This window comes from Augochlora pura, chromosome 7 (assembly GCF_028453695.1).
Source record: "Augochlora pura isolate Apur16 chromosome 7, APUR_v2.2.1, whole genome shotgun sequence".
Classification (NCBI taxonomy): Eukaryota; Metazoa; Arthropoda; class Insecta; order Hymenoptera; family Halictidae; genus Augochlora; species Augochlora pura.
In genome coordinates, this window is record NC_135778.1 from 3,066,375 (window position 1) to 3,090,541 (window position 24,167).

The window sequence follows — 24,167 nt, forward strand, 5'->3', positions numbered from 1 at the left end:
GACACAAAAGCGGAGAATGAAACACAGTCGATCACGTACCTTGTCCCTGGCTCTCGACGAAGTGCACCTGGCTGAGACTCCTCGAGAACTCGCCCTGCTTGACCTTCTGCGAGAAGTCGGCGTTGCCGAGCCTCTTGGAGAACTTGACGCGGCAGTTGGTGCCGCGTGACGGTTTGCCGGGCCTCAGCAACGACGACGGCCTCGGTCTTCTGGCGAACGTGTACGGTATAGTATAGGGCTGGGCTACGTAAAAGTAAATCGGCCGGTAGTCCTCATGGAGGTGATGTTGGTGGACGAAGCCGCCGTTCGTCGGATAGCTGCTGTACACGCTCGGCGCCCCGTTGCTGTACGCGTACGAGCCCGTATAGTGGACGCCGTAGTGGTTCGCCGTTTTTCGTGACTTGCTTTCCACCGTTTTGAAAGATAAAAAGAGAGGAGTCGTTCCTCCCGACAGCTTGTTTTCACTCAAACGAACGCCTCCTCCCACCACCTACCGCGGGTCCCGACGGCCTTCCTCGCGACGACCGACGCGACTGCGAAGTCCTCGGATCGATTCGTCAAGGATTCGCGATGGCCGAGATAAACTCTGTTGCGAAAGTCGCGAGAACCTTTTCGTGTATCTGGCACGTAGAAATTGGGTAAAAATTGTCCGGTTACCCGAATCGATGAGGGGTTGTGTGCTCGAGCGACTCGATTCACCGACTCCACCGGATCAACTCGCAACGATCCGATCTTTTTCCAATTACGATCGCACGACCCGCGAAACTCCCTCTCTTCACACGGCGCGAACTTTCCTCCGGCACGTTTGTAAAATCGTCATAGATCCGAGATATCCCCCCGCGCGTTTGTCGAGGTACGATCAATTACCGGGATCTCCGGCGGGCGGGGTACGTGCCGATGTAACTCGAGTCGAATTCAATTTTCTAACGAGCTCGAACTACCCCGGTCTCGACTTTGAGCTTCGACAAGGCCGGATCACCCGGCGATTACCATAATCTATGCGCCGTGTTCCCGACAAAGTGACGTAACGGATGTGCGGAGCGCGGCCGCCTGCTCTTTCTCAAAATTTAAGCTCCACTTCCTATTAGCTATGCGCTCTCTCGCCGGGTCACCGAGACGACGATTTACCGAGCGGAGTTCCCCTTTTCGCCGAGCTTCACCTCGGAAAACACGCAAAAAACTTCGATGATTTACCGGGTTTTCTCTTACCCCGTGCCGATCTCCTTTCGTGAATCGCGGGAACGGTTTATTCCTCGAGCCGCGGCACGATTCCACCCGTGGATTATTATTAATCGGTCCCTCGTTCCGATACGATGCGATCCGCCCCGTTCCACCGGACGGAGACAAAAATCGTTTCTCTCTGACGTGTTTATCTATCCCCGTAACCGAGTCGCTCGCGTTTCTCGATTTCCGGCTTCAAACGGAATAATGCGTAATCACGCGCGAGTTTCTCCCGGCCGCGATAGAGAGAGGGAGAGAGAGATAACCGTTCCCTCCCTGTCGCGGCGTCTAATCGTTAATTAGTCGTGGCTGGCGCACGTGTCGAAACGTTCCACGGGCACACAGCTACGGCTCAGCCGAGGAGACAACGTATTTTGCATGGAGAACCGACACCGGCCGAGAGAGGGGGGAGAGAGCCTCGTTCCCCCGGCGTTTCTTTCTCGCTGTTTTGAATGAGAAAGGCGATCCTTTAGGGCGCAAGCTTTCCACTGTTTTTTTCATGAATATTCTTAACGTTGCCGCCTTTGCGTCATGCCGGGATACATCCTGCTCCGCGGCTCTTTCCTTGATCCCGTTTCCCTTCGTTTTTTCTTCCTTTTAATTACCGCTATCCCGGGCTCTGGCTGCTGTTCAACTGCCTCGCGATAAAAGGGGCTCCTCCCACTTCAGCCTCGAGCGTCTCCTTTATCGAATGAAAATTTGAATACGGTGTCGCGGCGCTCCCCACTCCTCCTCTGCGACGCGTAATGGTCGCGGCCAATTAAGCCGCGTTTAACCGTAACGAAATATATATATATATATATATATATATATATGTACACTTGTAGTGTACGTGTAGATGTAGAGATCGTTGGTCGCGGATCCTTTTGTGAGCTAATTCGAGCGGGCAGCCGTGTTGCAGGAGCGAGCGGACGAGGGCCGAGAGAGCAGTATTGGCTCGGCGGGAGCTGGAAAGGGGGGGGGGGGGGGGGCGGGGGGGGGGGGGGGGGGGGGGGGGGGGGGGGGGGGGCCCTGCCGGCAAATGGGTGAGGGAGCACCGGTTCGTTCGGCCCTCTCTTCCCTTCTTCGATTTGTAATAAACTGCAGAATCTGCGGCCAGCGAACAGCACACGTACGCGCCGGAAATTGTGTCACGACATGTATCCTCCGCTTCCTCCTCCACCTCCTCCTCCTCCGCCGCGGCCGGTCTTCCTGCTGGCTTCTCTTCTCTTCCTCTTCCTCTTCCTCTTCTTCCACCGTCTCGTTCGCGGCTCCGGTCTTCCTCAACCGGGGCGTCGCTGGAAGTTATTGTGTCGGACGTCCCGAGATTTTGTATCTGCGACGCTTCGGGATTCTCCTCGAGTGCCGACCGGAGTCCAGATATCTAGGCAGCGGCGTCGCAGCGTACTCTTTTCGTCCTCTCGCCGTTTCACGTTTTGTCAACTGTGAACAATGCGGCGCACGTAAGTCGCGGGGGCCCCCTCGATAATAAGATCTAAGGGCGACAACGGCGCGACCGATACGCCCGGGAAAAACAGAAAGAAAGAAAGAAAGAAAGAAAGAGAAAGAGAGAGAGAGAGAGAGAGAGAGAGAGAGAGAAAGAAAGAGGAGAAAGAAAGAAAGCTGTTTCTACTCTCCGGGTTTCCCGATTCCGGGACGCGTCGCGGCTAAAAATTTGCCGCGCGATTTCCGGGCCGCGGCGTCCCGTAAACAAGATCATTGCTTCCCGGCAATTAGGGGGAGCGAAGGAGTCGCGGAACACGGACTGTCGCGAACGCGACTCGGGCATCTATTATACGCGAGGTGAAGCGGACGCGAGCAGAAATAACAGATTTCTCGAAGGAACGCGACCCGCATAACGAATAAAGGCGTACACACACCGCGGACGATGAAGATATTTCGCGACAATGGGCGACGGTCCCCGTTTAATGACGCTTAGCGGCGATGAAGAAGAAAGGAATTTACCGTGCATTATTCAAACGTTAATGAATAATACATACCGACAATTATTTATTCTTTTCGGCGAACGTGTTTCTTACGGCAACAATAGCGGGACACCGCCGCGCCCGTTCGCTTCGGCACGCTCTCCGCGCGTGTCAGTGACAAACGCGGTGTTTCGCGAAAAAATGAACCGGTTGCCGCGCCGAATTTGTTTCCGGTATCCATTCGGCCGCAGCTTCGATGCGTTTATCGGGAGAACGAAACGGCGAATACTGGCTGGATATGTTGGGAGAATTTAAAAAGTTTTATAGTCGAACAAATTGAATATTAACGCTATTTTTAATTTTTCTTCTAGAAGATTAAATGTCTTATTAAATTTTTGTTATTGTGTTATTAAAGTTTAAACTGAATGGTATTGTCGATGCAGGTGTTTAAAAAATTGAATTTATTTTTCACTTTTTACTATTTTTCACAGAATGTGTGCTTAAGAAATTTATTCGAATATTCTCTGTGGAAGACTTATCACAATTTTAACGATTTTTAAATAAAAGTGGAGTGACGAGAAAAATGCAAAGCCAGTAGAATTATAATTTTCTTTAAAATCTGATATATTATAATATACATAATATATTATAATATATAGTACACAGTCATAATAGGATCAAGTTATTATTAAATTATAGCTGAATTATAGCAATAAAGCTGATCGATCAATTATCGAAAATGTAGAACCGGTTATTTCGAACGACTCGGTACATTATTTAGCGTTAAAGTATATTTCGCGCGATCGGTGGAAAATCGGTACTTCGCCCAAAGATCGCTTCGCCGGGAGGCACCCCGATCCTTCAAGGATGAATAAATGATCGAGTAAGAGCGGGCGGAAGCCGACCTTCCTTCGGAAAAGTAGAAAGTGCGCATGTTAATCAATCCTTCTTATTTCGCCCCTCCCCGCAGGTATATTCGTCAATGTTTCCGAAATGAGTTCGCGCCGGTGTGTACGTGAATAACGCGGTCGAGTAGCATTCTCGACGTAACTGGAACGGCAATCGCGCCGCCGTAATATATTGCGTTCACGCGTCCGCGTGTTACGCGGCCGCCGAGCTTTTTATAAATCGTTTAAATTATTCCTCGGTTACCGTCCATTTCCATTTCCACTCCCACCCCCGCGGGATTACAATCGGCCGGGGGGGAAGCAACTCCGGCCGAACGGGCTGCTCCGGGCGCGTCGCGATTTATTCCGCGACGAGTTCTTACGTCGGTGCGCGCGACGCTTCGTCGTGGCGCGGTGTCCGTTCTTTCCCCGGGTAGCAATGAACCGTTGAACAACGATTCTCATTCAAATGAAAGTCGATCGCACGCATCGCGCATTCCATAAAACCGATTTCAACACCGCGCTGGATCACTTTTGCTAGAGGGAAAACAGAAAGTTTTAAAATCGAATACGAAGCTCAACTATCCGACAGATCCCATTTTTCAGAGACTATGAATTAAATTAAATTTATTTTATAAGGTTATTTATACACCTCATTTTATATCATTTCATCGAATAATTTGTTACAGAAAATTTACGGTAAAGAACTTGTTAATAAATGATCTCGTTTGACGTTGCCGTGTGAAAACAGAATTTCAAGTTTCCTCTTAGCACAGCAGAATAATTAAAAATTTTAATAATTAACGACCTTATTCAGCTGTAATTAAACGATCTGTTATACAAGGTGTTTGCTTTTATTCAACGAAACATGGAGTAAATTATCGTTCGAATGAAATAGCGTACGGTGTATTGATTTGCGTATAATTAAATTTACAAAGCCAGTCACAGCCGAGAAATTAACCGCAGTTTAACTTTCGTAACGAAATGTGATTCTTGCGACGGTAAGTATTTTCTTGCCACGGCCGAGATACGTGTAAATGCGGCCGAAAGAATTAACCACTTTACCGCGGCTCGCGCTGCTCGCCGAGTCTCTCGCCGGAGTCTTTTGTCCGAATGAAAAGAGTGGCTCTATCCTCGAATCGTTTAAAGTTCTTTTAAATGGTAATGTATTTTAATACTTTTGTCCCCCGCCCCCCGAAATCAACACACGCGAAAATCCAGTAATTTATAAAGCTGAACAGCGAGATTTATTGTAGTAATAACTGGACGCGATGCTTTATGCAAATTTCTATCTTTCGTGTCCTGTTTTATGGTAAACGAGATACGAAAATATTTATTTTGCCGGCTAAACGATCTCCCGCGGTCGAAACGAAACAAGGGCGACGCTGTTTCGCCGCGCGGACCCTTGAAAATACAAATTTTCGAAGCGGATCGTCGTGGACGGGCGGTCGATTAAATTATGTACATTGAAAATTCACAGTTTTGTTATAGATTTAAATATTTAACACTTTATCGCGCGGCCATCCGATCGTAAAAATTTTCATTTCTATTTCGATTTTATTTATCTTATTAATCGCGAAAGGTATATAATATTTAAAAATTTATATAATAATATTGAAGCTTGTAGTACAATTTAACAGATTTATCTCAATAATGGATAACAAATTAAGGGTTACTATGGCAACCGATCGGAGGAAAAGGCCGATTTATAGGCTACCGGTCGATAAAGTGTTAATAGATAGTAATTCGAATAAAATGAAATCAGAAAATCAATTTTCCAATTATTTACCGAACACGTTGTTTTTCGCGAAATCAAGAGATTCTTTTTTATAATCGAACGCTGCCGGAAGAGACATCGCCCGAGCGCAGAATCTTGGTAGGATTCCAAGAAATCGCTAAATCATTTCTCGCATTAAAGAAGAGGAGGAGGAGGAGTAGGTGGGAGGGGGAGAGACATTTTCGGGAAAGCTGTAAAGGCCCCTATATCGTGGTATGACAAGTAGTTTCGCAGCCGTGTACACGTTCCATTCCGCGCCCGTAAATCCAACCTGCAGACCTAACCCAGACCCGCGGCACAACAGATTTTATGACAGAGACGTACTGCGGTGTGAAACACGATCGTGTCACACAACAAGCCCGCACGCGTTACGATGATCGTTCAAACAGTCGTATCAGAGCCGTACGATTCGTCGTACGATAAATCGTAACGCGTGGCCGTGCCCCTTAACAAGCGGCGAAAAAAAAAGAAAAAAATCGTTGACGAGCGTGTAACGGACGCGGCGCGCCGCGATCTGCCACAGAGATCCTACGCGAAAAAAAAAAACCAAAACAAAACAGCGAACGTTCGTCGATCGGTCGGAAATTCGCGTCGCGGGTCGTCCGCGGTGCCCCTAACCTGTTATTTCAGAAGTTGCTGCAACGTTGTATAATTCAGCCCTATTCCCACACGTGACAACCTATTTAGTACAGTTGGGAAATACCGGGATTGTTCTCGCAACGCCGTGTAATTGCGGCGTTATTCATGAACGTAATGTAGATCGGCGAAATGAGTAACTATTAGCGCAAAACTCATTGTCGAGCCTGGCAATTCGCTGTTCCTTGACAATGGCGACAATTGAGCGGGTTAGAATCGTGGCGGGGCGTGTGACGTTCGCGACGATTTTGATTTGCGTTTGAAAATATCATCGAGGAGTCTCGTTGATTAAATTATTTTAATATTGTGGGGGGCTAGTGCAAGGGTGTCCCAAAATTCACGCAAGAAGTAATTTTGATAGAAAACACAGATTTATAATTAAAAATTGTAAATTTTTACCGCACAAATGGCGCAAAATTCAAATCTTGCGTGAATTTTGGGACACCCTTTACAAGGGTACAAAGTTGCAGCGGAATTTATTTTGATTGAATCCTCCGCGAGAGGGAGAAGTATTTTACTGTTTGCTTCGCGATATCTACCGGCAGGGTTGACCGTGAAGGAACCCACGAGGAAATGTCCGTAACTGAATTTCGTTCGCCCAGATTTGTAAAATCGATCGCTATACGACAAGGAGACCGGAGTGGAGCCCAACCGAGGGAACAACGTTGTTTCGTCGCGGAACGGTTCGGCGAGTTACCCGACGATGGAAAACAATAGGTCACGACCATTGTCTTCATCGATTTATCCTAACCCTGCTAACCGCCGTCGTATCGGCACGGAATCGAATGCTGGCTGCTCCTCGAGCGAATCAAAATTTAATCCGTAAAATTATGATACGAAAATAACCGAGCCGCGCGTTTGGCGTTATTTTAAAGAATAAAACGTTCCCCGTGTTGCTCGGTTAATTCTTTTTCCGTTTATTCGATCGTGTAACTCTCGATTCTGTGCGAGCAATGCGGCGCGGCGGCACGCCGGGTTGGCATTAATACCAGTTATGTTAATTGGCTTGACCGATAACGGTCGCCGAAAGGATTTATCTCGGAACGGTGTAATGCGTGATACGGACTCGGATGAATTAATTGCCGCGTGGACGTTTCGCTTTTCATTGATAAAAGAAAGAAAAAGAAAACAGAAAGAGAAAAAGACGTGTCGGCGTCGGGAACGAGTCGCTAGTGAAACTAGAAATAGTCGGCTCGCGTGGTTACATAGTACGCTTATCTCAATTGGTGTATCCTTGATTGCGGGTGTCGGTAATCGTAAACTCGTCGTGTTAGCCGGTCTAGTGAAGTCACCGATCGTTCCGTAATCGCGTATCTTTAATACGAATCGAATTAAAAAAGAAAGAAAAGTCGTCGAGGTATGCGAACGAAGCCAAGGACGAACTACTCGGTCGGAACCTCTAAACAACGTTGATCGAACGAGCATCGATAATGTTACAGTCCAGGGAGAAACTAAAAAATTAATTATTTAAAAGTGTGGCGGGAGTTCGTGCACGGTGAAAAGGTAGATTTTAATGAACCAACGGCCATAATGAGTAGGGGAAATTAAATCATCCGAAGGACCGAGAAATTCAAATTTGCGTACGCGTCGCCGAGGAGGACAAATTAGCTCAGAGCAATCAGTAGGATCCCTTGATGTAAATTGAACTAATCCGGGAACCATAAGGCCCGGATCGGACCAATCCAAAGCCGAAGAATTGTAATCAGAGTAACCCCGATTGACAAAAGTGGGTGTAGCTGAAATTCGAAATTGTACGAACTCCTTGGTATTGAGAAATAAAGATGCTTTAAGAAATTGAGATACTGCAACAAATTTGTGAAGCTATTCAGATTCAGGATGCTGTAGTCGAAGACAGTGGAACCTCCATAGTTGGTACATCTGAATTAAAACATTTCGAGTATTTAAGACTTTCTACAATCGCAGAAGTCAAGAACTCAAAGAAGCTAAGAACAAAGATAGTAGAACAAGGCATCGTAGATTCAATTAAATGATAGATGCGAGGTAAAAGCTCTGGTAGACCAAGGGACAAAACTTAGAGCTCTCTAAACTCAAGGTATCCGGGAGTCCAAGAACTCGAGGAATCCGGGAGTCCAGGAACTCGAGGCTCTCTAGACTCGACGAACGCGATTACTCGAGATCGGTTGATCAGGATTCTCAGACTCGAGTCGGCGGGACGATATGAGCCATGGAGGAACGTAGAGCGGCGAACAGAGGAATGGGGAAAACGAGTGGGAACGGTGAACAAAGTGATAAGAGAAAACACAGCCGATGGAAGGTAAGAGCAGGGAGAAGCCAGGAATGTGCGTAACCGTGGGGGGAAACGGGATGACGAGGTCGAGAGAATGCCGTTATACCATGTCACGATGCGACTGGTACACGTGAACCGAGGTTCGCGAGAACACCGCGATCGCGTTCGCCAGAGGAAAAGAGCCGAGCGAACGGATGCCAGAAAAATGGAGAAACAGGGCGCGCGCGGGCTTGACAGAGAGAGAGAGAGAGAGAGGGAGAGAGTCGCCGCTGATCCGAATCTGCCTGCTCATCGCGGTCTTGCACGGGATGGAGAACGGCATCCGAGGGTAATTCTATTGTCACGTTGCCCGCGTGCCCTCCATCAAAGCAGTGATAGCTCGCTTTGATCGTGTCCCGCTCGAAACAAAGCGCGGAACCGAAAAGGAAGAGAGAGAGAGAGAGAGAGAGAGGAAGAGAGTAAAAAGGGGGAAAACAGAAGCAATTCGTAAAAAAGCATTACGCTCGAGAGAGCCGCCGGCCCGGTATTTCAACGTCCGCCGCTCCGCGGCTTTTTGACGGCCATGTTAATCGGCGTGACAAGAAGACGGCGCGAATTTTCCGAGGGAACCGAACAGGCGTAACTCGATCATTGTTCAACGAATCGTGGCTTGTCTGCGGGAACAATTGGAGCAGAGGAGAAAGTGCGGAGGATGATGCGTTTTGAAACAAACAAAAAACACACACACGCGCGCGTCCTCGCGCGACAGCTGCGATCCGCGTGCTCGACCTCTTGCCCTGGAAATGGGAGCTTGTCGAAGGTCACCGATACGCGACGATTTTTATGAAAACCGCGGCTGTTGAACAGGAAACGTGCCGACCAGTTATAACAACCGGTCCGCGTTGTATTATAAATTATGAGAACGTCGAATTCGTTCGGATTTCGCAAAGTTATTGTTCTAAATCTTGTTCCCGGTGACGCAATTTATTCCAACGATTCCCACGCGAAAGAGAGCCGTGAAAGTTTGTAGAATTGTTAAACGAGAAACCGGCCATTTTGTAGCGCGGATTATTCTACTCCCGGATGCAAATGGGTTAATGGACCTACCCAAGAACTTGGCCGTATCTCGTTCGCGCCTGCTTTTTTTTCTTTATTTTGAGGGAGGGGGGCCAACCCTTTTTAGCCGAAGGCGGCTCTTCTACTTAAGGGTTCGTAAAACGCAAACACGATGGAATTGTATTCGAAAATACTTGAAATAATACTTATCGCTTATTCACTTAACGCGCGAATTTATGAATTTAAAAATACGGTAGAACTTTTATGCGAACTATTATTACTATTCTCAGTTTATCTATCGTTGTTCGCGGTTTACGAACGCCAGCTAAATTGTTAAACAGGTCTAACGAGCACTTGCCAAAGATTAATTGAAATTGGCGTTTATCTGTCATCGGAATTCCCTTATAAGATCTCTCGACGACCGTCTACAGCATATTCCGGTATACTTTGAAGTTGAAGAGTCGGGACATGTAAACTCGAAGTCGCAGAAGAACAATGGGCGTTTCATGGGTGATAAAAGGCGTGTCCTTTTAGGGTCGCCGTAATGCTTCCACTCGTTTCTAAAACAGCTCTCAGACGCGTACGGTGTGCTTTTAATTGCGTGCGAGTTGCTAACTTTGCAACTAAAACGATCGTAATTAGCTGGGGAAGCTGCAGACTCGGTAGAATGGTAGGCGAATTTTATAGAAAAAATATGAGCGGAATAAAGAAGGATCCAACGTTCGACTTTCTAGTAATATTTCTTGCGGCGCGCTTTACACGAGACCCGAGGATATTACATTCCCGTGTTACTTCAACGTTAATTAAATCTTTTTTCACGTCCGACGTGTAAATAATGTTTACAACTGGCTGCTTAGATCATGCGGTCATCATAATTCCTGTAATGTTCAAGGTATCTCGGGAATTCTTCCGCGTATGATCTCTAAAAATATACCCGCAGCCGTGATGCTACCTCGAATACTTTGATCCTTGTGCGTAGCATTGCAGCTCTCGTATTCGTGTTTAGGACAAGTATAAGAAAGTTATCTGCTCGTCGTTAGAGAAGCGCACAGTTTCGAAATCTGCGGCGTTATTCTCTAATATATGAACTATACAGAATCAATTTGAATTAAATTCTTTTTCGATCGTGAGTATATACTATATGGTATGTATACTATGATGTTTAGATAGTCCTTTCAAAACAACGGTGTCCAACACTTCAAGTTGCAAGATCCCCGAGCATCTACGTCGCGTCTAAATAAAACCGAACGTGTTGTCCGAAAAATGTTTCATCCTCCAATGTCTCGGAAACTAGTAAATTCAGGCAGCGAACCATATTGTACTCGAGCACCGGTCCTAAAAAATATGATTGGATCGCGCGTCGAGGTGTGTAATACCGTACAACAACCTTCGAGCGTATCCAGTCACGAAACCGTCAAAGATCTCCGCCAGGCAGATATCTTCGATAATCTTCGACCGACTTCTGGCTGGGTCCTCCTTCGACCGGGGAATTTCTCCTTTCGCCGAGAAGGTCCGCCGTGGCAACGGGTCTTACGTGCGACTGTGAGGTAACGCGATGCCATCTCGCGCGCGGGCGCGCATGCGATATCTCGGGGATATACATATATATATTTTTTTTTCCTTCGCCCGTTCGACGGATTGACTCGTCGTTACAACCGGTTCGGTACACGCGGATTTTTCTTCTGAGCCCGCGGCGGCGGCCGCCGCCGACTGACGCAATTCTTTCGCCACGAACACACAGGCCCGGAGGCGGTGTACGTAGCCCGAGCACGCCACACGCCGGGGCCAACCGCTTCAGGGCATCGGAACAAAGATGCATCGTGGTCCACCGTGGCGAGGCGAAACTAGGCCACGTAACCGTCCCCCTCGCCGACCACGGGCCCGGCCTCTCTCTCTCTCTCTCTCTCTTTCTCTCTCTCTCTCTCTCTTTCTCTCTCTCTCTCTCTCTCTTTCTCTCTCTCTCTCTCTCTCTCTGGTCGCTTGTTCCTGTCCACTAGACTCGCGTAACCACGACTTCGGAGGTAACGAAGTTGCGGGCGTCGGCTGATTCACGCCTCCGAATTCACGTCTCGCACCGATTTCCACGTTACGCCCCGGATTAGGGACGATTGTGCCGACCCAGGCTGTTCTGGGCTTCGCGGACACGCAGGCACGTACGCGCCAAGGCGAGAACGTGCGACCAGGAGACCGTGGCTGTACAATTTCTTATCTCACCCGCCGTCCCCGCGACCCGCCGGGACGCGCCGCTTCTTTTGATCGTGCTTCCCCGTTTTTTCGAAAGAACAGATCCGCGGATACCGCGGGGGTCTCTCGCAACGGCCATGTGTCGTCATTCCGCGGCATTGTTCCCCGGGACCTTACACGGTCTTGTACAACTCGTGGTTACTCCATTTTGTGCGTCGGAAAGTGGGACGAGCGGGATGCTCCTTCGAAATGTACGTGTCCGCGGGTCCAGGACCTAAACCCAGACCTAACTGCATTTTGTTCGTTAGAAACTGGGACACGCGCGAGGTTTCTTTAGAGCGCCACGAATCGTGGATAGAGAGAGAGAGAGAGCTGTGACGATAACGATGCTGCGCTTGCAGAAGATACCCCCCGAGAAACTGGTCCCCGGTATCGGTCGTCGGGTGAATTCGTCAAGAGGGTCCTCCATCGAGGAGCGCCAATTACGATCTTGATTAAACTCCGTTTGGTTTCTTCGTTCTCGGGTTTGACGAACATTTGGAGAAAGCGATACGCGAGTTCACTGGGCATCGATAAAAGGTGGTTCGACGCTATCGCGGAAACGTCGCAGGAATTCTTCGATCGGGGCTACCGTGTGCCCCTTTCGTTCTTATCGCGGCCCGGACGAGATCGATTTGTCGGTGAACAACCATCTTGAGAGAATGAAAATAAAGGCGGCGCAGAGGGAAGGGTGGCGGGGAGGGCAGGAGAAAGGTAGGAAGAGTCTGCACGCGGCGAGAAATGTATTATTTTCTTGGCTCCTCGTTCAGGAGTAATTGGATTATAAAATTTTTTCTCACGAGACGCTTCCGCGCCGTGTGAAACCGCTACGGGTATATTATTAACTCGGGCTCCGGTCGTTTTTCGCTAGAGGGGGGGAATATTCAATTAGCCGGATGATTCTCCGTTGCTCGCAATTTCGATCGGACCCGCGGAGAGTCAACCGTCGAGGCAGCGGTTTCATCACACCTGAAACCCGCTGGACGCTTGAATCCGCGCTACGATGCAACAATGACCTCATGAATAATTTAACGGGCGCCATTGTCTCTCATCGGTATGTACTTACTAATAACATCACGTCAGTTGTAGCGTATCTGACACTGATTCACTTCATGCATGCACTTCTTTATTTTCTATTCGGTCATCCGTGGCCGGCCGCCTTTTTTCTCTTTTCGCGTAACAGCTGAACCCGGATGCAGCGGGATTTTCATCGATCCCGCGATAACCGTGAAACAATATGCGCCCGTTTCGTATGCGTTAACGACACCCGGATCGTTCGAGATCGACAGGGACTATAGTCACGGTTGCTTCGTCTCGTTGCATTCGGAGAAACTGACTTCTGTAGCCGAATGCCGCGACGTCGAATGTACCGTTTAGCCTCGAAGAGTAGCGAGACGAAATGGAAAGAGAAAGAAAAAAGAACAACGGATCGATCCTATATCTGCGCGATTAAATAATTTAACGTACTTCCGTTTCGTTCCGAGAAATTAGCACCGGTTGTGCTTGTGTAATCTACGATTATAGATCTTGCGGTTCGAGAGAGAGAATGTTCATCGTTTCACGGATCGCGTGACTCTCGCAATAATTTATTAACAGCCGAGAAGATATCGCTAATTGACGAAATACGTTGCCAATGGGTAGAGAACGATAAAGTGGTAAAATCTGTATATTGCCTGCATTGCTTTGGCATCGTTTTGCGTCCCGTTCCGCTTCTCTCCCACGCCGCAGAGGTCCCCTTGTTTCACGATTCAAACTTGAACCCAGCGACCTTCGGCATCCACGGCCAAAGAACCGATTCCCGAATGACCGCGACTCGGTCCCTCTGGCACTACACTTTTATCCTCACCGTTCGAACACCACTACGTTACGAACAATGTCCGCGAATAATCGCGTCGGGACGTATCTGCGCGTTCTAGAGCGTCTCTTGAACTGAATTTCTGACTAAGGCCCTGACTCTTTATGCCCACCTGGCTCCGGCAGGTGTTGCAGGTGGCACCACCTCTCGGCTGTAGGCAGGTCTTTCTCTTTTTTAACTCCCTTCCGCACTACGCGAGCTACAATCTGGGCCTCACTTGCCGGGAACTTCGCTCGCATCCGTGATGTACAAGTTCACGTTTTAAAATAAATTTAAATACCCATTTGGTGTATAAACTGCCATGGTAAAGTTACGTACGACGTTAGCGAACTTACAGAATGCTGTAGATAAATGTCGAGAATTGGAGGAAAGGTAAATTCTTCTTTAGGATAGCACATGAAATTCAAATTTCAGATTTTATTAAATACTTCTATTTAAACAGTATTCTCGTGATCAATTGTTACATAGTCGTTTTTGTGTAAAAGGCGTTATTAAAGTAACCCGTTCCTACGCTTGACATTAAAAAGGTTTGAAATTTTTGGTAATGTACCCGTGAGATGATAACGGTTTTTTTCAAAACTTTTTTTAACTTAAACGATTAAGAATGAGTTTTCGTAATTTTGTTGATTATTAAAGGTTAAGATATTAAAATATCTATGTCTAAAGTCATTAGCAATTATGCGAGACTACAGCCAAATAAAAAATTTATTCGGAATTTATTTACAAATTATGTACAGTAATTTTCAGTAATTAGCTAAGAATCGTTTCTCAGCTTCACTAGATTTAACTAGTATTAGAAATGCTGGGGTTCCTCCACGTACAATAAATCTAGAAATGATTTTTTCAATATAAAGTTAGAAAGATTCAATCCCCTCTTTTTCAATGTTTAAACGTTTAGACTTACCGTTCATTTTGTAATATTTTCCCTAAAGGCTGATGAACGTTTACTTTATGTACAGAATATTTATCTTTCCCCTCAAAATAAACGTTTATATTTTGAAGGGTATAACGTTTCTCTGTATCCCACTCTGGTGGTTCACTAAATAGTTGCTCCAATTGATCTATTAATCTGGGGAGGACAATTAATTTAGAAATGTTTGTTTAAATTTTCTGTCTTTAAAGACTCCAGAAAACAATAAAAATGTTAACATACAGGGTCTCTTCGTGGAAATTTTGTATAAAATCTGTTTGATGGGTCTCTGGATACAATATCATAACTGGCCAAACAAGTTTATTTTCTGAATCCAAATGAACTCTGCTCTGAGCAATTTGTGGAATTTGTGGCTCCAAATCCTTTAGATCTGGTTTCTTCTTTTGATTAGTCAACTCCAAGTTTATACCCTTATTCTTGATTATATTAATTAATTCCTCTTCTTCTTTATCTAACTTCTTTTCTAATCTTTCTTGTTTTCTTTTATCTCTTTTTAAACGTTCCTATAGATACCAGATACAATGTTCCTTAAAGTTTGTTAAACACTTTCATATACTTTTCTATATAAATCTATCCATACCCTTGCAGTAACTGCTTCTGCTTTTAAACTCAAAATCTTTTTATCGGTTGGAGATTCGTCAAGAAATTGATCACACAGTTGAATACATTGGTCGTAGTCTTTAACATGAAAGGAACATGTAGCAGCTCTAATCAGTACCTTTGGATAATTTGGTTTCAACTTTAAAGCATGTTTTGAGTCATTTAGGCTCGACCTATAATTTGAATCTCATTACAATCAATTCAATAAAGTATTCAATTTGATAATGCAACGTGACCAACTATACACGTGTACCGATAATTCTTCAACATGAAATGTGAAGCAGCTCTATTATTATAGAGTTGAGCCATTATGTCATTATCTGTACATTTAGTCCTTATACCCTCTGTATAGCTTAATATAGCTAATCGGTATTTCTTATGTTTGTAATTAAAATTTCCATCCTCTTTATAATTGTTTGCTAATTCTAGAAAAAAAAAAAAGAGATACTGTCTACTCTAGTCTAATTTTCTCTAAAGATACAACTATTCAAACAGCAATGAATAAATAAATAATATGTAAATCATTCGAACCCTCTGGTGTGTTGTCATCTTCTCCATACTTCAGCTGTTGTAATCCTTCCATTAAAGGCGATAGTTCATCGCCAGGTTTTGGAGGTTCCTTCATGAAAAAGGGATGTTTCTCCATCTCCTCTTGCCACCGGTCTTCCGGCCATCCTTCTGTATAACTTTTCTTCTCCAAATTGTTTATATACTCATCTAATTCAGCATCCAATTTCGCAGCCAGTTCCAATCGCTCCTCGTCGGTCCAAATTTTTCGTTCCGTCTCATTTTTCTGCTCCATTGTCACACGATTTTCTAATCTCAACTGATGTCGCACCACTTTAGGAACTATATAATATCTAAAGGGCCAGTATTAAATATAACCCGACTTACAAAACATAACCTCAAAAGTTTCACGTGAAACAACACGCGTTCTTTTCTTTACCGACAGGGTATATTTCTGTCGTCATCCTAGCGATGGCGTTATTTGTATTGTCGTAAAGAATTTCAAATGATTATTGCATTTATTAGATAAATTGTTAACAATTCTCTCAAAATAATATTATCTCTTAATCCCAATATCAAAAAGCATCGAACTGCTAGATACGATTGCAAAGTTCATTCAAAAATAATAAATGTGTCCGTGACATATCTCGCAACAAAAAATCGTAAATTTTTCCAAAATATCAACTAATTTCGTACAAATACAAAATCTACGAGTATCAGAGTATAAAAAATAGACTCCAAACATAATTTACCGCTAAATTAATTGTATGGAATATATTTGAAAATTTTTTTCTGTACAATATATCGCGAATATTTACAATTCAAATCCCCTGTTTTTATCTGGCAAAAAATATGAAACGGTATCGAGATAATAAAAAATATACTGTTCAACAGAAAATTTCTAATTTCGAATTAGTTCGTACGTGGTGGAAAAAATAGGGTACGGGGGTAATCCTACAATAAAATCTGTATTGAAACTTAGGGATGAGAAAAGCCAGAGGAGGATACGTCGATCGGGTAGGGGTGGCTAAGGTTCGGACGTTTACGCAAACATTCGGGTTTTGGCCCCTTTGTGCGTCGGCTAGGCAAGATGGCGCTCGGTGAAAGCTGGTCCACGATTGGTCGATGAGACCGCACCGCGAATCTCCCGAGAACAGTCGCTTCCACGGCCTCGTAGCGGGCGAGTTGCTGGTCCCCTTGGAAAAAAGGAAAACACGCTCTCTCGTCGCGGCGACGAGTGTAATGGCCACCGTGGGCCTAGGATAACGGTGGAGGCGGTATTCGGGTTGTTTGATCGAGACGATTCAGAATTACGGGACGTTTTATCGGCCGGCTACGATCAGTGAAAAATTTAGATTCGCGCGTGTTGAACTGCCGCTCCGCCGTCGAAGGGAATCGTGGCTTCTATACCCTCGCAGTGAGGAAGAGTGCGTGTACATCAACTAGTGCATCAGTGTACTTAAATGTGTGCCACAACAGCCATTGTCGAGTAGCGTGTATATCGTACGTAGTGTGCCGGTCATCGGAACGTCGTCTACTCTGGATATATCTGGTTGTTCGTCTTACCTTTTTGGATTCTACCCTCCTGATTAACGAACACGTCGATCGGTGAGTACGCTCGTACTTGTACGCATTGTGTTCAGTGAAGACTGTCGTCCGTATACAGCTGTGCTTTACGTCTACGCTCCGTGATTGTGTACATTGTGGTCGCTCCCTCTCCCCTAACCGATTATCTATCGATGTCACTATGTCTATATCACTAGACGCACCCTCGACACTTTCCCCGTGCGGAAGAAAAAAAAACAATGTTCACGAGCGTTGTCATCGTGCGCCGACACGCGACTCTATTTCCTCTTTTTTTCAAATTCTTACGAAGTGCACGATAGGTGTCAGTGACGGAGCTCTCCGCTCGGCAAGCTTTCCTGCACATGTACAACCATCCCATGAGGGAAAAGTCCATTTATTGTCATATGCAGGTAGTAATGAGAGTATGCGCGTTGCGAAGCACGATCAATTTCGGAAGATCTACCACCACGCTGCAAAAGATGTCGCACCGCCCTCCCCAGGTGCTGGTTTATTGTTGCTAAATGTTCTCGAGTGCTCGTCGATGCGCGTCCGTGCGATCCACTCCCCAAATTTTTTTTCGCCGCCGGTGCATTTCGAGCGCGTCACGCGGCGTTACCGAGCGTATGATAAATTACCGTCTCCATGGAGACCGAAGCGCGTTTCTCCGGCTACTTGATTCGTCTTCTTATACTGTACGTTTCTCTCGCTTCGTTTCCTTATTATCTTCGATTCCGAGCGTGACAGCCCGTCGAACGCTTGTCAGCTTACGTTTTGTCGAATCCGCCGTCTCTCGCGGCGTTTTTAACGAGCCAAGCGTCGCTTATCCTTCACCGTCGATATGGGCGTGTATTCTTTACGAGCTCTATTCCACTTTCTCGGGTTTATAAAACAGTTCAACGTCTCGCGGAATATTAACGCGCGACGAACAAACGCATCGCTTTAGGGTAACAGGTGTCAACAGAATTTTTATCGCCCGTAGTAAATATTCTTGTTACGCTGCGACGTTTCAAAGTTTTCCCCGTCGCTGAACTTCTTGTCCGTCGAAAATAACGAAAAGCTCTCCGCGGTTTCCACGGTTAATGAATGTTTTTTAGCTCGCGAACGGGAAGGGATTTATTGTCGGTATCGAGGGTTATAAATGCGTACCATTTGAGGGTTAATCGCGTTGTAAACATCTGTTGTTTTAAAGCCCGGATCGGCTGCGCCGGCTATTGGCTAAATGTTTATTACTAGTGAGCCGGCTTCGAATGGGGGAAAATATAACGGGATAATCATTGCGCCCGCCGCGATCTGATTCCGTGTGCGATGCTTTCCTGTAATGTGTTACACTCATAACGGGCCGAAAGTAGAGCGTTTGCACGTGTTGCTGACAAAACGTGCATCTTCGCTACCCGCTATTAACGTTTTAACGTCCAGCTTTATTACGTCCTTTATTGGGTTGACAAACACGGTAACCTACTATTTCGAATTTTCAATTCTCAGTCGCGCGATTAATTTGTGTAATAATTAATTTACCACGATATTATTTTTAAACCTCGCGATGTTATTGGAAAAACAGTTCTAATTTAGGTACTATTCCCATATTAATTTGCGCAGGGGGGGGACTTAATGATTCTCTTGGAAAAAGTGTATTAATTCACAAATTATTGGTATACAAATCACAACAGCAAAGAAACGTAATGCGATTGCACGTTTTGCTGGCATCAATGTAGTTATTATCCTATCTATTTGTATATAGAGAACGCTGGATAGCTATCAAAGCGGTGTACCTTTTTCTTCTTCCGGGCGGGGCCGTAAAGTTTGCAATTCGATTACGTAGCAATTAACCGGCCGCATGCAACAATCGTTAACTGAAATTCCGGTTGCGTGCCGCGAGCTCCGAGGCCCGTTTTGTCAGAAACTAAGGGATAATTCCCACTTTCTGCAGCACCTCTCTCTCTTTCTCTCTCTCTCTCTTTCTCTCTCTTTCTCTATCTTTCTCTGTCAATTCACACTACTCAACTTACTGTGGGAGAATTTTTTGTCTGCCCGTAATCCCGGCAGCCTCGAATTGAAAAGGTAGAGCGCTAGTCGAATTACACGAGTGTTCCCAGCAAATGGTCTAGGTTAAAATCCCATTTAGAGCGGAAACTGCTGAATATACATACAGTGGGATGCCGTTAAATGCTCGCGAGTCATTCAAGGTCACCTGTAAAAATACGACCCTCGCCGTTCTGTTAACATAACAATTCTACGATAGTTTTTCGCGCACCGTCTTCGTGTTCCTTTGTCTTACTAATTCTTCGTAAACAAAATAGGATGTAATTTTTTAACATCGATGTCGAGGAAAATTATAAAAATGTCTCTTTGTCGATGTAAGTGTTCATCGTGATGCAATTACAGATTCACAAATTTTGTTTGTTTTTTTAATATTTCCTCTATGTGCTCGTCGGTAGGTTCATACAGAATTTACTTAAATTTATTTAGTTAAAATCGATAGGATTTTATAATTCCATCGGAAAATATGAAATTTAACATAAACTGTCGTGCGACGTTCTCTATAATTTTTTCTTATAATAGAACATTCTAAATTTAATTTTAAAATTTAATTTAAAAATTTAATTTTAAATTTAATTTTCACAAACAGATCTCTCTATCTCATTTCGATAAAAGGTTCCGCGATTTTGACGCGAACCGGGTTGTTTTCCCGTGTGTGTCGGATCTGTTTCATTATAATATCGTTTCGATAAGTGCTTGACTAGTCGGCGGAACGATCGTTTGGCGAGTGGCCGTAGCATTATTTTCCGATTGCGGTAGAACGAGTCTAAAATAAATATTGGCCGAAAAGAGCTGGTAATGAAAAGACCAGCGGTTATCGATCGGTGTGTACGAAGCACTTTGTTCAGGGTGACGAAACGAGCTGGAGATGACGGTCCCGACTATATTTGACGATCCTCTCGTAAAATTCTCCTGACGTTGATTGCATGTACTCTCGCCGTGGCGTGAATCGTTCCAGGCCGTAGCCAGGGCTCTTTCAAAAAAGCTTCTATCGCGTGCTTTCGGCGCTCTTTATTAATCCGCCGTGATTTATGTACATGGCCCCGATTAAAAGGCAGCCAGAGAGACGCGCGCTCACCGGACACGAGGAAATAAGTAGCGCGATGATTATTCGACCGTTAAGTCGCGGATTGCGTTCTCCCTTGAAGTTTTAATCTAAAATACTGATTAGCCGTTACACCGTCGCGGCCACCCCCATGGATCCCCACTTCATTCGGTATACCATAAATATCATTAAGAAGGCTACATGAATTTTTCATCCGCCCACCGATGTTATTCATTGGCTGTGCGCACCGTCGTCTCCCCCTCCTCCTCCTCCTTCTCCTTCGCCTCGTGAAAAATGCTTCCCACAGCCAGGCGAAATTTTCTTCGCTGTTGACAAATAAATTGGCGCGTGCGGTGTGTCCGCCGCGGGAATCTGCTCGGAAATTTCGGGGCTAGTATTTCGGCGGTGAACGAAAGGGAAAATCGGTATGCGAGCGGCGCAACGTCATACACCAATGGCGAATGCTGAATATTAAGCAACGCACCCGTGCGACGGATCGATCCCTTCTCGCAACTTTTCACTCCGTTGACGTTAGTTCGTCGTTATTGTTTTCCCAAGTCTGTTCACCTTTACCGTGACTGGCCCCGATATCCCACGACAATGACGTCTTTCTTAGGGCATCCCTTCCATTGGCGTCATTCGTTCGATTAACTTTTCCGCGGACGATCGTCCAACTATCTCTGTTTCTCATTCAGCAATGTCTAGTAATTTTTGACTAAACTATAGCGAAACCGCTTTGTAATAATATAATAATATAATAAAAAGTCGTAAGAATTGCGATCACTATTCTTTTTCGCTTGAGTCAGCGCAGAAAGTGTTAAAAATCGCCGGTGGTAAATCGACTCTACATGGTGACCAAAAATCGGTACGACCCGGTCTCAATGTTAACGATCCTTTATGTCGCACAGAAGCACGGCTAATAATAACAGTAATGCTGTCGGTGGCTATCCGTTCGTTATAGTGTCGTAAATGTCACGCGGAGCGATAAAAATTTCTAACGAGACACATTTGTGCCCTTGCCTGCGACTACGCGTTGACTCGACGGAGTCATTGGCATCGTTCCGATCGTTTGTTTATAGTTCGCCCGGGCAAGTAAACTTCTCCGATTGTATATACATATAAAACGTGGAGGATGAATAGAGACAATGGCGTCCTTTCAGGGAACGCATGAAAAAGTAACGCGTGCTATTGGAAATATGAATATTAACGTACAAAGGAAGGTCGCCGGGGTGATTCTCAAGCATTCCGATACTTCTTGATTTATACGCTCTGATAATTGGAGCGTAGATTCCAGAATATTAATCGTATATAACGGTCCTCCGATCTTTAATTGACCCTGAAACCGTACGAAGTTATCGCGATTATGTGGAAATCATTTTAAACGTATTACTATACTGGGTGTGCGAAAAATCGAGCGAACTCAGCTGCCTCCTATCGCAACCCGATTTTCAATTTATCCGGTGCACAAGTACGACAATAACTCTTGTTAAAAAAGTTCTCGCATACTTTCGCCGCGATCATCTCACCGGTCTACATTTTAAAATTTTAATAGGTATGTATATCAATTAATTAGAAACTTTGGAACACGCTACTTTTGTTCGGTTACGTGCACGAATTATCGAACTTCGCTAGACCGTAATGCACTACCAAGGCATAAACTCCGGCTAAACTTCTTGTTTATATTGTTGTTAACAAACGTAACTGTTTCTGTTTGCAACTGGCATTTCGAGAACGCGGTGAACTTCAGGCTCCCTGAAGAAGTTGTATGAAGGCTTAACATCGAAACTACGAAGCTAGTCGAAATTACTGGTTTCTGATTTAGTACCAGAGGGTTTTTGACGATATCTTTTATTGACCGTCGCGTCACCCGTATGTACACACATGGCTGATGCAATTGATGGTTTACAGTAAAATGAAATAAAATTAGCTACTTACCAGCATAGAATAGAATACATCAGATTTAAAAAGTTATAAAATTACAGTAGTTGATATCAAGATAAATTTACCTCATTGTTGAAACATAGCATCGTGACATTCCTGTTCTTTTTTTTTAATTTCAGTATTGTTATAAAAAGTGTTATCGATGCAGAAAGTGTCACGTAATGTAAATATTTATCATGTACAGTTCATAATATTGTCATGGCGCTCTAACAATATTAACATTAATAGATTAACACTTTTTTTGTGAACAACATCGGGGTGCATAAACTGATTTAATAAAAACAATATACTATTCCGTTTCAAAGAAATGTGAATGACCTTGGTGTATATCTTCTGCGCGTTCATGGATGATAATTCATGGCGAGCCACCCGGTATGCTCGGCTCTCTATTGTCCTTTCGTAGGTGCAAATATATATCGAGTCTCGATACAATCCCTTACCGTGCACCCGTTGCAATGTCATTCCGGTATCACCGGTCGCTCACGGGGGTGGGTGCGCATATAACGCGGGGGTTGAGCGGAGGAGCCGGGCAGCGGGGGCCGTTTAACTCGTTGAAACCCGACGATGTTTAATGAGACGTCAAGAATTTGATGCGAGTTTTCGAAGCGAAGTTGCATAGAGGCAACCGGCGGCCCGTATAAAGACGGCCTTTATATTTGACCGGTCGGAAATTCAGTGAGCATGTGGCAACGCCGGATCCTTCTGTTTCTTTCTCCCTCGAGGGGCTCCGCTCGATTCGTCGGCCGCGCGCATCTTTTTCCAACGGCCGGCGCGCCGCCGCCGCCGCCGCCGCGCCGCTCCGACCATCGGGGCCCCATCGTTGGCCCCGTCGTTGGCCCCATCGTGTTCCCGTAGCAGAAAGTTTCTTCTACCTTTGCCACGCCACCACCTTACACCCCGTCCACCGTACTCTTTTATTTTATTATTCGACCCGACCTCGGCGAGTTAGGCTCCCTCGGCTTCGCCGTATACACTCCCTTTTCTCTTCTTCTTCGTCTCTCTATTCCCCCCTCCCTCACCCTCCCTCCCCCCATTCCGTTTCTACCTCCACCTTTCCCTCTCGTTGCCTCTCTCTGTGGTCCCTCTGTCCTCGTCCCGCTCCGTCTCCCTCTCTCGGTTTCTCTATCTTCTCCTCGACCCCCCACCCCCCGTTTCTCTGAACCGAACAGACTGAAATATTCGTGCGTTAAGAATGTGGAGAGGCCCCAGGAACCACGGTTTCTCTCTGTTAACAATCGTATTTAACCCTTACGCCCCGCCGCAGTATTATCGAGCTTATCGAATCGCTTACAGTCCGTCGCAAAAGTCCACCTCTGTGCACCTGCTCTCGACTTTATACATTCGAAACCGGGGAACGAAGCTTTAAAGCAATTTCGCGGATCGTAGGGTCTTTTATTGGGCATAATTGAGAGGGGGCTTTGTGGGAAATCATTCGTGTGACGAAAATATAATTTTCTAGGAGGAGGGAACACTGCGATCTTTGAATTATCGACGAAACTTGATTGGTTTTTACCTTTACGGGTACTATATGAATAGTTGAATGATGCTTTGCTCCTTACATTATTCTCTCAAGAACGGTGCTAGGTATATTATATGCAATGTCGCCTATTAGAATTATTTATAAAAAAGTTTCATACTTAAATGCTATACTACCATATTTTCATTAGTACATAAAATATTTGAAGAAGAAGAAAAAACAGTTTTCTATTTTCGTACTTGCATTGTTTTCTACAGACACTCCTCAGTTAGGAGAA

General features: G+C 45.3%; 1 protein-coding gene and 1 long non-coding RNA gene across 2 annotated transcripts in view; one reads left to right on the forward strand and one right to left on the reverse strand.

The window, feature by feature from the left end:
• Nucleotides 1-14,473: 14,473 nt before the first annotated feature.
• On the reverse strand, nt 14,474-16,264 carry Dpit47 (DNA polymerase interacting tpr containing protein of 47kD). The gene is made up of 6 exons (XM_078185433.1): nt 15,849-16,264; nt 15,571-15,742; nt 15,298-15,490; nt 14,940-15,220; nt 14,691-14,855; nt 14,474-14,614 (listed from the first exon to the last, which is right to left on the reverse strand). Exons 1-6 carry the CDS (start codon nt 16,117-16,119, stop codon nt 14,530-14,532), a joined length of 1,167 nt encoding a protein of 388 aa, XP_078041559.1. The 5' UTR covers nt 16,120-16,264; the 3' UTR covers nt 14,474-14,529.
• Nucleotides 16,265-16,996: 732 nt separating this feature from the next.
• The window catches only part of LOC144473005 (uncharacterized), a 213,786-nt gene continuing 206,615 nt past the window's right edge, over nt 16,997-24,167 (forward strand). The window contains exon 1 of the long non-coding RNA XR_013494485.1: nt 16,997-17,432. This is a non-coding gene — a long non-coding RNA (uncharacterized LOC144473005). The remainder of the gene's footprint in view (nt 17,433-24,167) is intronic.

Coding starts and splice junctions, on each gene's coding strand:
- Dpit47 (XM_078185433.1), bottom strand. CDS start 16,119: ATGGAGCAGAAAAATGAGACGGAACGAAAAATTTGGACCGACGAGGAG. Junction 15,743..15,848: donor AGATGACAACACACCAGAGG/GTTCGAATGATT, acceptor TTTTTTTTCTAG/AATTAGCAAACAATTATAAA. Junction 14,615..14,690: donor AAAATATTACAAAATGAACG/GTAAGTCTAAAC, acceptor AATCATTTCTAG/ATTTATTGTACGTGGAGGAA.